General features: G+C 34.8%; 1 protein-coding gene across 5 annotated transcripts in view; it reads left to right on the top strand.

Moving 5' to 3' along the window:
* The window catches only part of LOC124359155 (ras-GEF domain-containing family member 1B-like), a 657,259-nt gene that overhangs the window by 163,492 nt on the left and 479,187 nt on the right, over positions 1-14,580 (top strand). Inside the window, exon 1 of one of the 5 annotated variants that reach the window (XM_046811653.1) lies at positions 924-3,508. The exons of 2 other annotated variants lie outside the window; for them this stretch is intronic. In XM_046811653.1, the coding sequence (XP_046667609.1) occupies positions 1,481-3,508 (2,028 nt within the window). In that variant the 5' untranslated portion in view covers positions 924-1,480. Of the gene's footprint in view, positions 1-923; positions 3,509-14,580 lie in introns of those variants that run through there. 2 more of the 5 variants (XM_046811652.1, XM_046811654.1) reach the window with 2 other exon arrangements.

Here is a 14,580-nt window from a genome sequence, read left to right as displayed (position 1 = left end):
AGTAAATATTTACGAACTCTCAATCCTTAATGGAAAATGTATGTCTAAATTAGTTTGCAGGCTATTATCTTCGCGATTTTGATTTTGGTATAAGAAAGATCGTACGCGGAGATTTTCTCTTTAGAAATACATGAAAAATTGATTAAGTTAAAATCTGGAAACGATTGAGGTGTGTGTCTGTGTGTGCAGTTTAATTTCCAAGTGTTAAGGTATAATTATATAAATACGATATATTCACAATGAAAAATATTCCACTTACCAATTTAAAAAATTAACTTACTTTTTCTACTTTATCCTAAATTTTGTTAAATTAATACCACAATCAAAACTACATTATATGTATTCTCAAATGTTTGCTATATCGATAGCTTTTCGTCATATTTTGAAACATCATAACTGGTATGTTTCTCAGGCTCCATAAATAACTTACAGTATTACACACTGCTATCGCTGACGTTAACTTTCCATTCGTTTGTCATTGATTGTTTAATTTTTTTCTACACTGTTTTAGCTATTGGTTAGTTATGTTTTCTCTGATTTTATACGGATTCACTTTTTCTGGTATTGTTATGCGATCTTGTATCAGCATTATTATTGACGTAACTGTAAAATGGTGAAACCTTTAAGCAAATAAACAAGTAAATACCTAATATAATTTCTAATGTAAAAAGAACAAAAGTCAAATGAATTTACGACGATCAACTAATTATCTACTTCCCTATAGACTCTGCTCGTCTTGTAAAAGTATGTTTTCTTTCGTAATGACATCTTCACTAATTAGAGAGCCTAAGGGCAGCAGAGCCGAGCCGGTGACCCAAAATGTCAGGGAGGTCAGGATCTCGTCGGGACGCCGGCGTCGACGCAGTAAGGGGGCTCACTTCGATCGACGCCGCCCTGCCGCCCCGTCACACAATAAAATAATATCTTCTTTTGGTGGACGGTTGTACCTCTCGTGCATCGAGCATCGATAGTCGCTCTATCGGTGAGTAAGCGGAAGTCGCGGAACTGTGATCGAGTCCGTTATCTATAAGAGTAATATTAGGAGAGTTCTATAACTAAGGCGTGTCTGTTGGTGCTTTCGAACCCCAGTGGAGTGTTGTGACTACTGAAGTAGCTGGTAAACATGTGGTTTTGAATGTGGTGATATTGTGGTTATGTCCAATGTTTACTGTGTACACCAACGGGTACATCTGTGAGGTACGGTTTATATAGTTGCAAGTGTTGTGTTTGCGTGTAAACGAGTACAATTTTAGGTTAGGTTTGAGGCTAATGACCGATGATGCGTGTTAGAAGTAAGATGTAAGCTGTTATTTATCGGGTGACTATTTCACCCTCCCCTCGTGTTTTTTTCTGAAAGTGTTTTCTATCCTCTATCACCGTGTGGTTCCCCGGTGTCGGTGCTCTGCCCCTGAGGCAAGACGAGGCCCCCCGCTCCCTATCCGGCCAGCAGTCCCGCCTCGCCGTCCAATGTCCTGTAGTCATGCAAAATGAACCCTCTGACCAAACCTTAGACGAGAAAACAGATCCACATAATTGGCACCCTTATACGACTAATACCTTTGGAACATCCTTCGGCATAAAACCATCAGGACACTTTGAACCGCAAAAGTTTGATCAGCGTCCACCAAATCTTCCAATCAGAGGTGGTATTCAGGTTTTACCTCCTGTGGTCCCACCGAGAGCCGTTAACGGAAGTATACCCAGTCAACCTGTAGCGACTCCTAGGCCGAAACCTAAGCCTCCACTACCACCCAAAAGAGATGAACTTACGCGCTTGACCACTGTAAGAAGAGATCCTGTTCAGCATCCTCCAGCAACTCCTGCCAGACCTCAGCATCTAGGAGAATCACAACAGCTCGACCAAGGAATTCCAGATGTTGTTTCAACACATTTAAAATACGAAGAAAAAGAAGAGGCTCAGTGTCCTCCAGATATACCACCCAGGCCGGAGGAGAGTGCTCTTAAAGGTTTAGAATACTCAGTGGAAGATAATGCACCAGACGAAGAATTTCAAGAAGACTTAGATCTACCCAGACCCGATTTAGATTTGAGCCAAGACCAATCCTTAGAGAGTCCCTCCTCTGAAGATGGAGCGACTGCAGATATATGGGTGAGAGCTATAGATTCTCCGATTAAAAAGCGTCCATCGGGTGAAGAGGTTTTAAGTCAGCCCTCTAGTCGGCATGCTAGTACAAGTGACGAGACAGATGATAAGGAATCAAAACCACTTATAAGAAAAGATTCGCAACAGTCTATTAAACACAAAGCCACTTTAGATAAGTCTTATATTAAATGTCTAAGAGAAAATGAAGATGTGACTGCTCAACCTAAAATCGAAGAAATTCAAACTTCAAGTAGTGTAGAAGTACCTAATGATAATGCTGCTCAACAGTTGACATCGAATCAGTGTTTGTCCCCAAATGTATATAACGAAACTGCCAAACGTACTCCCTCTCGAGTAGTTGGAAGTGAAAGCCTTCCGTGTAGCCGGCCTAGTTCTAGAGCTACTAGTAGATCTTCTTCTCCTGCTTCTTTTGTAAGCGAGAAGCAATCTTCCTCTAAACCAGGGAGAATAAGTGCTGCCGAAGCTCTTGGAGTGATAGCTAAGCCTTGTCCTAGACCACCAACTTCAAAGCGTTCAAAGCAACCTCAAGAATATCGACGGCAGTCGTTAGGAAATTTGTCGGACTCAAAACTATCAATAGGTTATGATCGCAGTAACTGTAGTATATCATGTACTATAAGAGGACTTTGGAATTCTGTTGGTGAAACAGAAGTAGCATCGGAAACCGGAAGAGAATACCGAAGGCACGAAAGGGCTCAAAGAGGATCCAGCGCTGACGGAACAAGAACTCTATCTAGGATAAAATTTGAATGTGGTCACCCAACTTGGGACGGTACTGATAACATACAGGGGTACTTAGACCGTGACACTCAGTCAGTCACGGGGTATAGTACTTTATCACGAATCGGAAGGTCCAAAACCGATAAGTATTTTGCTAGGTCTACCACACCAGTTCAAAGCGGTTACTCGTCTGGTGATTCTTCCAGCGTCAAAGAGGAGTTGGTTCCAAAGAAAAATTTAAAAGTTACAAAAGTTGACGCAAGCGGCAGACCAAAATCTACTTGTAACTGCGGACACCATTCGGCCTCTACAGTCAGAGTAGACACGGGAAAACGCACATTTTCTGTAGAAGAGTTAACTACCGCTTTTGCAAGACAGTGTTCGGAGTTTACAAGAGCTTCATCAGGTTCAGGGTCTGCTAGAGGCTCTTTTGGTAAATCGCCGAGAGTTACGTTTGCTCTTGCTGAAGATATGGGGGCAAGTGGTGGAGCGATTTCGAAGCATTCTGAAGCGGAACGCCCTCCCGGTGGAGCTTCGAAAAAGATTTTAAGAGGGAAATCCCTTCCTAATCCATCTACGGATTCTGACGACGGGATCGACCCGAGGGCAAGTGGGATGCAGCATAAACAGTTCCATGGTGGAGGTCAAATGCAACCATGTCAGGTAATTAATTCAATCTCCTGGAATTCTTAGTATATATATAACTATCTATTTTTAAATCAAAATAAATCGGTTTGCTATACAACAATATATTTTTATCACTTACCAGGTTGAAGTAATGATTTTCATTTATAAGTATGAAAATTAAGCCAGTTCTACAAATATATAATTAGTCGTAAAACACATTGTTAGCCTTTAAACTATATATATATATATATATATATATATATATATATATATATAAACTTGTCAGACGTTAAATAAATTGTACTATATCGAAATATAAAAGGAAATAAATAAACAAATGAAAATAATATAACGTAGGTTCTGAAAAGGACTAGGTCGAGAATTTTCATTCCGAAATGTTCCCTTTATAACTTTCTCTTTAGAACATACGCATAAAATAGATATTTATTCTGTAAGAATTCTCTAGATTTCGCTGATTTTTTTTATCTACATATCCCAAATTAAATCTATTCTTTGTACTTAATAAAGCACGGGATGCAAAAGGGATTTGAGCTATGAAAGTTTTGATATAAGCATAATTATTTACTAGGCATATTAACTCTTATATTAACGATAAGTTACAAAAAAAGTTGTAAAACTTTACGTGTGTTTGTAGTTAAACCATTTTTCTCTTGAAAAAAAAACCTTGCCTTTTATGTAATCTAAATTATAATACGCGCTTGTTTTTGGATATGTTCTTAGATAGACAAAATTCGTGTCCCTATACACTTTCGAAACTTTACCTGGTCACTGCCTAACGTTTTTCACCATGAACCTATCTCAAGAAAATTAAAACACAGGCTGTGAGATTTTTGTTGATTATAGGACGACTAAAAATGTTTGTAACAGTGTTCTAGACATCTAGTTCTAGAATGAGAAATCCTAACTGTATTTAAGTTTTTTGTTTCACGCCTTTATGAAGAATTACTAAAACAAAGCCCTGCGATATTGCTGTAAATTAACGCTTTCGTTAACGAAACGAGGGCAGTCTCAGTTTATCATATTTTGACTGAAGACCTCTTCACAAATGGCCGAAATACTTCACGGTCTCTCGGAATCTTGTAACTACTAAAATCCCTAACTTGATACCAAATAATAATATTTGAAATATTTTGTAATCTTAGATTTTTTCTAATATTTGAAATGTGGTCTCAGGTTTCCTGGAAATTCCTGAAATTTTACTGATAAAAAACACCCCGCTTGGCTGACTGGAGAGAAAAGTATGCGGCAAATTTCCTGAAATACCGATATATTTGCCACAATAGGAATCGTAGCAGACTCGAAAAAAATTACCAAGAAACCTAAAATCGTGACACAGAGTTGGGATGGTGGCTCATACAAATAGCAATCGGAATTGGCTAGCCTGAGATAGACGGTGTTATAATCACAGCCACAAATTTTCTTCCCAACTCCCATTTAAAATTTCTCCAAAGCCTGAAATAGAGATATACGAACTGTATCCGAGGAATGGGTTGCCAAGTTCAGTGATGAAGAAAATCGATTCCGTACAAATCACGGTCAGAAGTAAGATCTCGATTCGTCTTTACCCAAATACACAAAATCTTATTCGGCTCAGTTTATACTCAAAAACAAGATTGCGAAACAAGGAAACCCTAAACTCGGCCGTAAGCCTACCAAACTACTTCACTTTACACGGTACGTCAGACTACGGCCACGACTACAACGATCCTTGGATTGTAATTATTAATACTCATTGCAAGGCGAGACCTAAAATCTCAGGGCCGGGCTAAACGAAGCTATAGCTGATTAGCACACAAAATAACGAGACACGCCAATAAATCAACAAAGCAAACAAAAAAATATACAAAACAGCCAATATAAAAACTCGACAACATAAAACAAAAAATAACTAAAATCAATTTTCGTAGTACAATTAATGCTAAAAAAACGCTTAATTTTGCATTAAAATTGTGGTTCTCAGTTTGAAACTATCCAGAGAAATTAAATCAGATTTATCACCTTAAATATCAAAGTTACGGAAGAAAGCGGACTAAAAAAGTGAATCTCGATAGAAATAAAAAATAAAAATATAGCATATTGGATGTTTATGATTTTTTAACTTCTTTACTGCTGGCGTTCTGATTTGGACGGCGCGGCGGAACTATAAACATTTCCCAATCTTCGCCAAATACCAATTACAATTCCAAAGGAATGTTCCTCCGGACCAAATAACAATTAACAAAAGCGTGGGAAGCTATTATAATCCAAAACAAATAATAAAACACACTTTACTAAAACTCATACAAGTTTGGGAAAGTCACTATAGGTTCATGCGTCATAATACTCTCTCTCTCTCTCCGTCTGTTGCTCTCACTTTCACCCCACCAACAGCTTAACCTGCGTGGTGGAAGGTTTCTACTAGTATTAGCCTGGGCCTGCTTATGCTCGTGCAAATATTACTGTTTAATATTTTACTCACAGTAGATGAATACTAAAAGTGTCATAGTGAAAGAACTCTATATGTTATATGATGAGTCCAACAATACTTTTGAATCAGTTAATGATAAGTAGTATTTTATTGTTCATTTTTAAAAGGTTTAAAATCTAAACAAAATAGTCACAAATTGCTTTTTTTATTTTAGAGTTCGAATCAGCTACATTTCACACGCTATAGTAGAATTAGCCTTGTTGGTGGGATACAAATATATACACGGTCTAAGAAGCCTACTTTAGTCAAAAAGTCTTCCCTTTCAGGCCTTGTAATACTTCCGGGGCTGTAGTAGCGTTTCCATTGTTGCCACCATTAAGAAAGTACATTGGTGTGAAAGGTAAACTTTAGTAAAGAAAAATGTCTACTTTTTTTCCATTGTAATCTATTTCCGATTTAGGTATTCTTTTCAGAGTTGAATGCAAACTGCATCAAGTTAGCGCAGAAACAGTTACATTTCATTTAAATCTTAAAAGATTAAATTATTTGTCATCAGTTTTTTTATTTAACCGCTATATTTGTCCATAATGTTTTATGTATATTATATTGCCTTACTAACTGGTTTCTGGTTGTACAAGCCATGGATTACTAAAAGCGATGTATGCGTAATATCAATTTCCCGGCAAGGAACTTGGCAATCGTGTTTAAAAAGCCAAAATGATCCACCATTAAAGCTCTTTGTTGTTTGAGGAATATAGACTATCCTTCCCCAGTCTAACTGATTGTATTGCTAATTTTGTACGAAATTTATTAATAGTAATAAAGAAACAAGTTCATAAAAATATTTGTATAACTTTTGACAATTTCAGCTATTTGTAGAAAAGTTTTGGTTTTAGATAGGATAGGGTAATCAGGATGAGAACAGCAAGATCATTCTTATTGTTCATATGTATTTTTGGTAATAATTATTTAAACAGTTCCGTAATACGTTTGTTCATAAGAAGGAAATGTTTATTTTTACGTAGCAGAACCATTACGACATGACGGTATGCAACTTTGAATCAGATTACGCATTACAGCAAGAATTAAACTCAACCGTTATAGAAAGGTAATTTAAAATCTATTTAAATTATATAAATGTCTAAAAAAAATGAATGTAAATTATTTTAAGATTATTAGCAGGAAAAAGGATATACACCCATAATCAAAATATACAGAAAATTAAAAACACATTTATGGTAGTTATTCACAATGTTAAAGGGTAATTCAATTATTACTGACACATCAATAACAGATTATGACAGCAAAATAGGATTGCAATCACCTCAAATCAAATTTTATTGAAATGTATGTATCGTTATCGATGCTAAATAATTTCAGTCCTGGCTTAAAATTAGCGTAAGATATTCTTAAGGTGAAGACCGTGTACGGAGACACTCACGTAACACGTTTATGTATGTTTGAATGAAGTTATTCCTAAAATTAAAGCAAATCAATTGTAGGATTAGAAGAAGGTAATTACCACATCGAAAGAGTCTTTTGAGTGTGCGAACTCGTCACCCGACCTTCCAAGAATATGCGGTAGGCTCATCAATCGGCCAAATGTTGGATGCGACACGCAAGCCTTTGGCTGAACACTGGACAATCCAAGATAAGTCCGATGTCATGGATAATAAGTGTTAACATGAAGATTGTATAATTGTACGGCCTCTATACTAGAGGATTCTAAAATTCTTCCAACTCCCCTTTTGTGCTTTACTTTTCAACCACCTGAAAGTTAGAATATGTTATATTCATCTTCATACCTCCTCATACTCTCTTACTTATGTACATTTTAAGTTAATTATATATTATTGAAGAAATGTACTCAATGGCTAACCACTTGAACGTGCTAAATACACTCCATTTCATAGTTAGTGTCAAGATAAACTGTTACTAGTGATCGACCATTATTGCAGAGTTCTAAAAGTCTCCGCACTTCCTTTAGTGGGTAATTATCCAACCTCCTTGAAGTTAGAAATTTCCAGAACTTTATATTCACTTTCATAGCTCCACAGCGAAACATTGGAATATTTTCTTACTTGTCTCGTTTTCAACTCATTAACGAGTGTTTACAAAGAGCATTGGGGTTTTTATAAAAGGTTATTCTGCTATTATTGACATAATAGGAAGTTGTTTTAAGTATACTATATAGTAAATATTTTGTTCTTTACTTTATTTTGTAAATCTATGTGTAATAGTTGATACCAAATTGAAACATGCATGGCGAACTCTTCCCTCAATAATTGTGCCCAATAGGTAATGTGTTTATATTGCAATCAATGTCTCATGCACTATGTCAATTTCGTTTTATTTTTAATACCCCTGTATTCCTCAAGGATATATGATTTTTCTACAGTGTTTACAGCATTTAGATGAGAGGGTTATTGGCAGTTCCCATAACTTATATACTGTGGAACATTTACTAACACATCTAAAACGGCATATAGTTTCAAAAAAGGGTACACTATATAATATTATAAACGATAGTAATTTCATTCGTCACAAGTAATTTCTGTCAGTTCTGGTTGGGGAAATGGTAAGGGTTCTGACAGAAACACCGCTATTGATTAAAAACATGACGAATGTAGTGCGTGCGGACGATGCGTGATCATAGCATATAATATATCTGCCACTACTGCTATTGTAAAAGGTTTTATTTACACAAATAAAATTCTTTATATAAGTAATAAGCCGTAATTAGTAAGATAATTAATTAGTAATAAGAATACTGTTTTTGCATACAGATAATAAAATTATTATAAAAAAGACAGACCTGGTGAACACCTTAAGATTTCTTGACATAACATTGGATTAAATAAGCATAAAATGGATAACACGTGATGAGTAGAACATCTTTAGTATTTTTACTCTTATATGGCTGACTGTTATCGAATGGGTTAAACGAAAGTATAATTTGAACCGTGATGACAATATTTAAAAACACTTTTTAACAACTTCAAATTTACAACTGCGTGAAGGGCTTATGGCATGTAAATATTAGTTAAAGTTAAAATCTACACGTTTTTTCCTAGTGAATGAGTAGTATAGACAAATATACCACACACACACACTTGTTCCAAAACTACACATTTTTTAATGTTTTATACATACATACACATATATATATATATATATATATATATAATATATATATATATATATATATATATTTTATTCTAAGGAGTTACTACACATGCAAATTACGTGACTGGCTGCAGTAATACCAGATAATAATAAAACGTGGATGATCTTTTTGGTAAAACATATGATTACTTAAAAGACGGCAATATAATTTGGTTCAGAATGTAAAAATATGACAGATCAATTCAACTCAACATTCATAAATAGATGTCAATGTATTCCAGAATGTTGAAGAGAAGCTGAAGGAATGATGTTACCAGCTGGTGGTATTGGGTATAGTAGTTGAGGGCAGTATTGAATGTTTACGACTGGATAAATGATCGCGTGTCTTTTATTGGATATTATCGGTTAGATATTTCTTTTATTATCATAAGATGAACTTTCTTCTCTTTTTATAGAATGCAGTGCAATTTTCAGTATCAAAAAGTAAAACCAAGTTGCTTTAAGCTTTTTCTGACCCTCCTTATGAGCCAACGGCCTTTTCGAGTATTAATAATAATTTTATTGCAGTAGAACATGTACATGTTATAGCAATTGTCAAGGAAGAAAATAGGCTAAAATTTTGGATTCATACATGACATGTAGGTTACTTTTATACATACAATTTATTCCATCCATCCTACTGCTCATTCATTCGAATTTCCCAGTCTAGCACCAGTGTCAGCCAATTATGTGGTCGCCCAAACATGTGCCATGAACTCGTCTGTACTGTAAAAAGCTTCTGAGAGCAATGCAGTTTTCAGTCGAGTTTTAAATGCCTTAGGCACTTTTTATGAAATTTGGCAGTTTGTTGACAAACTGAGCTCCTGCCTGAAAAGGCAAACGCTCATACACTACCGTCCTGTGTCTCCCAGTTTGGTAGTTATCCCTGCCTATAGTGTCATATGAATATAAGGGGAAATAGAGGATTTTAATCTACGCTGTCTATATAAGATCCAAAATCCGACGTCTAGGACAGTGATCGGTAAATATGTTTCTTTTCAATAAAAAACGCTATCTGTATACATAAACAATACTAAATATCAGTAAATAATACTGAGTGAATGCCAGAGTGCCGCACCGAGTTTGACACTTCGCTATCACCTGATTTAGCCTCAAGCACGCTTACCACTCTATATCTTTCTGTCATGTAATAGTTCAGCAGACCACTTGGAATAAGCAGACCACCCAATGGAACTAATTGACTTCTGGAAGTACCCAATCTCACTTGTCAAACGATCTATAGCACCTTTATCAGATGGATACGATCCATATTTCTTTTTGCAAAATAACGGCCTCTGTATAACTTGGTACATAGTAGCCAACCAAACTGATTTGTGTGAGCTTACAGTTTTCTACCTACTTTATGTCTGGAATTATATAACCTGTCTACCACCAGGTGTATCGGTTAACTTCAAATCAGAGTGGTACGCCCTTCTGATTATTTGGCCAGTGATACCACGTGTATCCCGTGAATATCACTAATATTTTTAGCGTTGTATATTTTTTTAAAAGCACGTGATTTAAAAATTCACCAGTTATGAGTTTCACAATAATATATAATATATTTTCTTTTAATGATCCAAGGAATGCGGCGACGAAGAAGCTCAAAATAAACTAATTACTTCGTTTCGATATCAGAGACATCTAGACTAAAAACTGTATTGTAATCTTGGTGAAGATGTATTCTCGTTGTTTAATGCAGTTGCGCAATTACCTATAAACCCTAAAATTCACATTTGTTATTATTTGTAGTATTAATACTATTAAGTTACTTAAAATTTGCCCATGAAACACAAGTAGATATATGTATCCACAAAGGAAGTGAGGAATAATATTTTTTTAATATTAAGTTATTGCTTTCAGGCCCCGTCATACTACTCACACAGTGGTCATCTCTATGATTGCCAAAACATTCCCCAAAAATTTGAACAAAATAATTTAGTTTTTTCTTTTTGTCAGCACAAAATTGTACGTTTGCGTCTCGAGCGTTCAGGTAGTTGATATCTACCCTGCCTTACAGAAGTGATGGACTTAAACAGGTTTTCTAAGAGCTTCATTGAAAAGTTATTGTTTACAATGACTTTAATTCCAGACCATGAAAGTCTTCTTTCTTGGCAGTTTCTACTAAATGTTGGGTAAGAGTTTATAAAACATAATTTTTTTGTGTTTTTGAAAACATTTTTCACGTGAAGTCGTTGTCTATTTTGTCACGTATAAATAGTTTATTTCCATAAAATTTTCACAGTTACGTTCCATTTTGCAGACATCTCTTCGTCACATAGATCCGATTTTTCATCTAAAATGTCAAATTTCTACTTCACTGTTATACTGAAAGGGTATATTTTGTAAATAATGAATAATTTCCGTCTGCTTCTAATCGTTCTAATAACAAGCACCCAATATTAGAAATAAATGCATTTTATAAAAATTTATATGAAGTAGAAAAAAATTCAATCCAGTCTCTGCTGGAAAATTTCACACACGTAGGCCCACAACTACTGTGTCCTGGGCCATTCGTAGCAGGTTTATCACAAAATGGCAGACATAACCTCAAATATGTCTGTGATTAACTTCACGCTTTGCAGCCAGACTGGAAATAAATTTATATGTGATTAAAAATATTTCTAAAATAACAACACGCATGGCAAACAAAAGTAAAATATGACAGGATCGCTACAATACAAGTGTGCAGTGCAAAGTCTATGCATATTACTGCACATATTTCGAATTCGTTTTGAAGAGTCTAGCAGGTTTTAAATACTTCGTTGATTAAATATCTCAAAATGTACGTATAGAATATCTGTGTATAGTGTAGCTAGTATGATAAATTTCCTTTCTATAAAAATTGTTTGAATGTTTGTTATATACAAAGTTTAACAACTAATTTGATTTCAAATATCTATAATATACTTCAAAAACAGAATAATTCATGCTCTGCTAATCCTATTATTATCACTAATTCCTTCATCATAATCCATTCCTTAATCAGCTCTATTAAGTTAAAAGTTTTATTCAGTGCAAGAGATTTAGTCATGGAATTATTATTTTTTCGTTAATTACTGATAAAGGTCCTATATAAATTGATACCTTTAAGGGTTAACTCCTTGGAATGTATTTATCTTTAAGAAATAACTTCAGCCACTGACTTTAACAAAATAAATTCAACGACATTACGAGCTTAATGTGGAAATTACAGATATACACACACTTACAGGTAGGCTACAGATTTGTTTATGCTATGAAACAAAGTCAATGCTTTAACAATAACACATACACCACGTCAGACGTGGATAATAATCGGGAACGGGAAGGGTTTCGTGATACCGATCAATACAGAATTGCATAATAATTTATATATAGTAAAAGTAAATCCTGGTTGGAGAGACAACACGAGTAACGACACGAGAGACTATCACCCCTTGATTCTCAAGACTGTAATTTCTATTTATGTAACTGGCTCTTGTGCGCGCCCCTCGACAGCCCTCAGCACCGCTCTCTCGACACGACTGCGGGGCCGGTCCGGGCAGAGTGTTTGTGTTATTACGGCGGCTGTTGCTAGGCGACCGCAGATCGATGTGGCGGGAAACACTCGGCTCAGCTGATGCTAGCTGAGTGATGATACCAACAGCTGGCTGAAAGAAGGGATGTATCGGTCTCTACTTGCCTCAGAAATTACTTATGAAAAGCGTGCCTCATTCCATTTTCCTATCTTGGCTTATTTTAAGGCCAGCCTACTACGCATTGTATATGGCGGGCTATTAATTTTAAGCCGCTATCCTTGAATTCTTAGCCTTTACTTGCGGTACGTAATATTTTTTGCTGTTCGACTTTAGAATCTGCATTATGTTCCGCCTGAATATCAGTATTAACGATGGATTAAGTGTTAAACAGGTTCGCATGTATCTGAACCATTATATCTTTAAAAACTCGAATATAAGATTTCAAGGACTACCTGCCTCATTACGGAACCAAATCCTAAACATGCTAGATTTAATGACGAAAACAAAGAAAATCAAGGAATCCTTGATGTCTAGTAAGTGAATAAGGCTACATGATATATCCTACAGAATTATTTGAGCGTAATAATTACCTACATTTCTTAATATATACCAGATTCTCCACATTATTTGTGATCAAAATTTATAGCTCCCTACATTTTGTTCTAGAATTTCCTAGTGGATTATTGAAAGTTCTGTCAGTACTTGTAAATAATATATGACTATTACATCAAATACTCTTAAGAGCCAGGTGTACTACAATTACCTTGTTTTTTCCTATAAAAACGACCTTAAACTCATGCAGTTTTACGCCCTTTTTTTTGTATATATTTAATACGCATCCGATCACCTTGTATTGTTTTGTAAATTGTATAGTTTTTTAATATTTAAACCACGAAGTGCAAAAAAGATTGTAATTGTTTTTCTGAATGAATAAGGCTTAAAAATATCTAAGCAAACTAAGAGTTGGATGTATATTAGTTATATCGATGAAATGAGACTAATCCCATTATTCTATGACTTTTATTTTACGAGGATGAACTCCATTTAATTTACTTCATTCGGCTCTGAAGTACTTATGAAGAGATAAAAAACGTTAAAAACGTCAGTAATCTAAAAATAATTAGATATAACATTAAATTAGAGAACTAATAATTTTGTCCTTTGAATTTCGCTCATATAAACGGCACTTTCACATTCATTCACCTATTAGAATGATGGCACATATTCAAAACTAAACTCTACTTATCGTTTCTTAACAAAGGAAAAGGCGTTTGCTCCGACATAAGTGTAACAAAAAAAAACTTTTATTATAATTATTATTATAGTTATAATTATAACAGCGAAATTACAGTAATTTATCATAAGTAACTGCACTAGAATTAAAGAGGAATTTTCTTTGTCCGAACTTAAAATGAAGAGAAATCTGAGTTCGTATAAATTTATCTTGAGATTATGAAGCAAGGTAAAAAGAGTAGAGAGTTTCTGTACTGTACTAAAGTTATATAATAACTTTAATTTCCAATTTTCATAAAACCCCAGTGTCTCTCAGTACACAACGCACTTTTGATAGCTGAAAAATACGCGAGAAACAAACACTACTACGTGTGAGGGAATAAAAGATCAACACAAGAGCAAAAAAGGAAGCGTAAAGATTTACCATCATTGACTCGATTGTAATATGCAGGCATTTTCTAGAAACGGAATTATTAATTTAATTTAATAGTTATTTGCTGTTTAAATATGTTTTTTAACGTTTTGGTAAATTTTTTCTGCTGAAATTATGAACATGTAAGCATAATACCAATAAATACCAATAATAATTGGACGACATTATACAGAGTGTCCCACGAAGAGGTTTTATTTTATATTACTTACCGATTTATGCGCCGAACATTTTCAAACTCTACACAATTAATAAAGTAAGTTTTAAAAATATTCTGTGAAAATTAAAGCTCTCTAACAACGTTATAAACAAAATGGTGCCATATTGAAACTTTTACCATTTTGCTTCCTAT

The sequence above is a fragment of the Homalodisca vitripennis genome, chromosome 4 (genome assembly GCF_021130785.1).
Source record: "Homalodisca vitripennis isolate AUS2020 chromosome 4, UT_GWSS_2.1, whole genome shotgun sequence".
Lineage (NCBI taxonomy): Eukaryota > Metazoa > Arthropoda > Insecta > Hemiptera > Cicadellidae > Homalodisca > Homalodisca vitripennis.
This window is presented reverse-complemented; position numbering and strand designations above follow the sequence as displayed.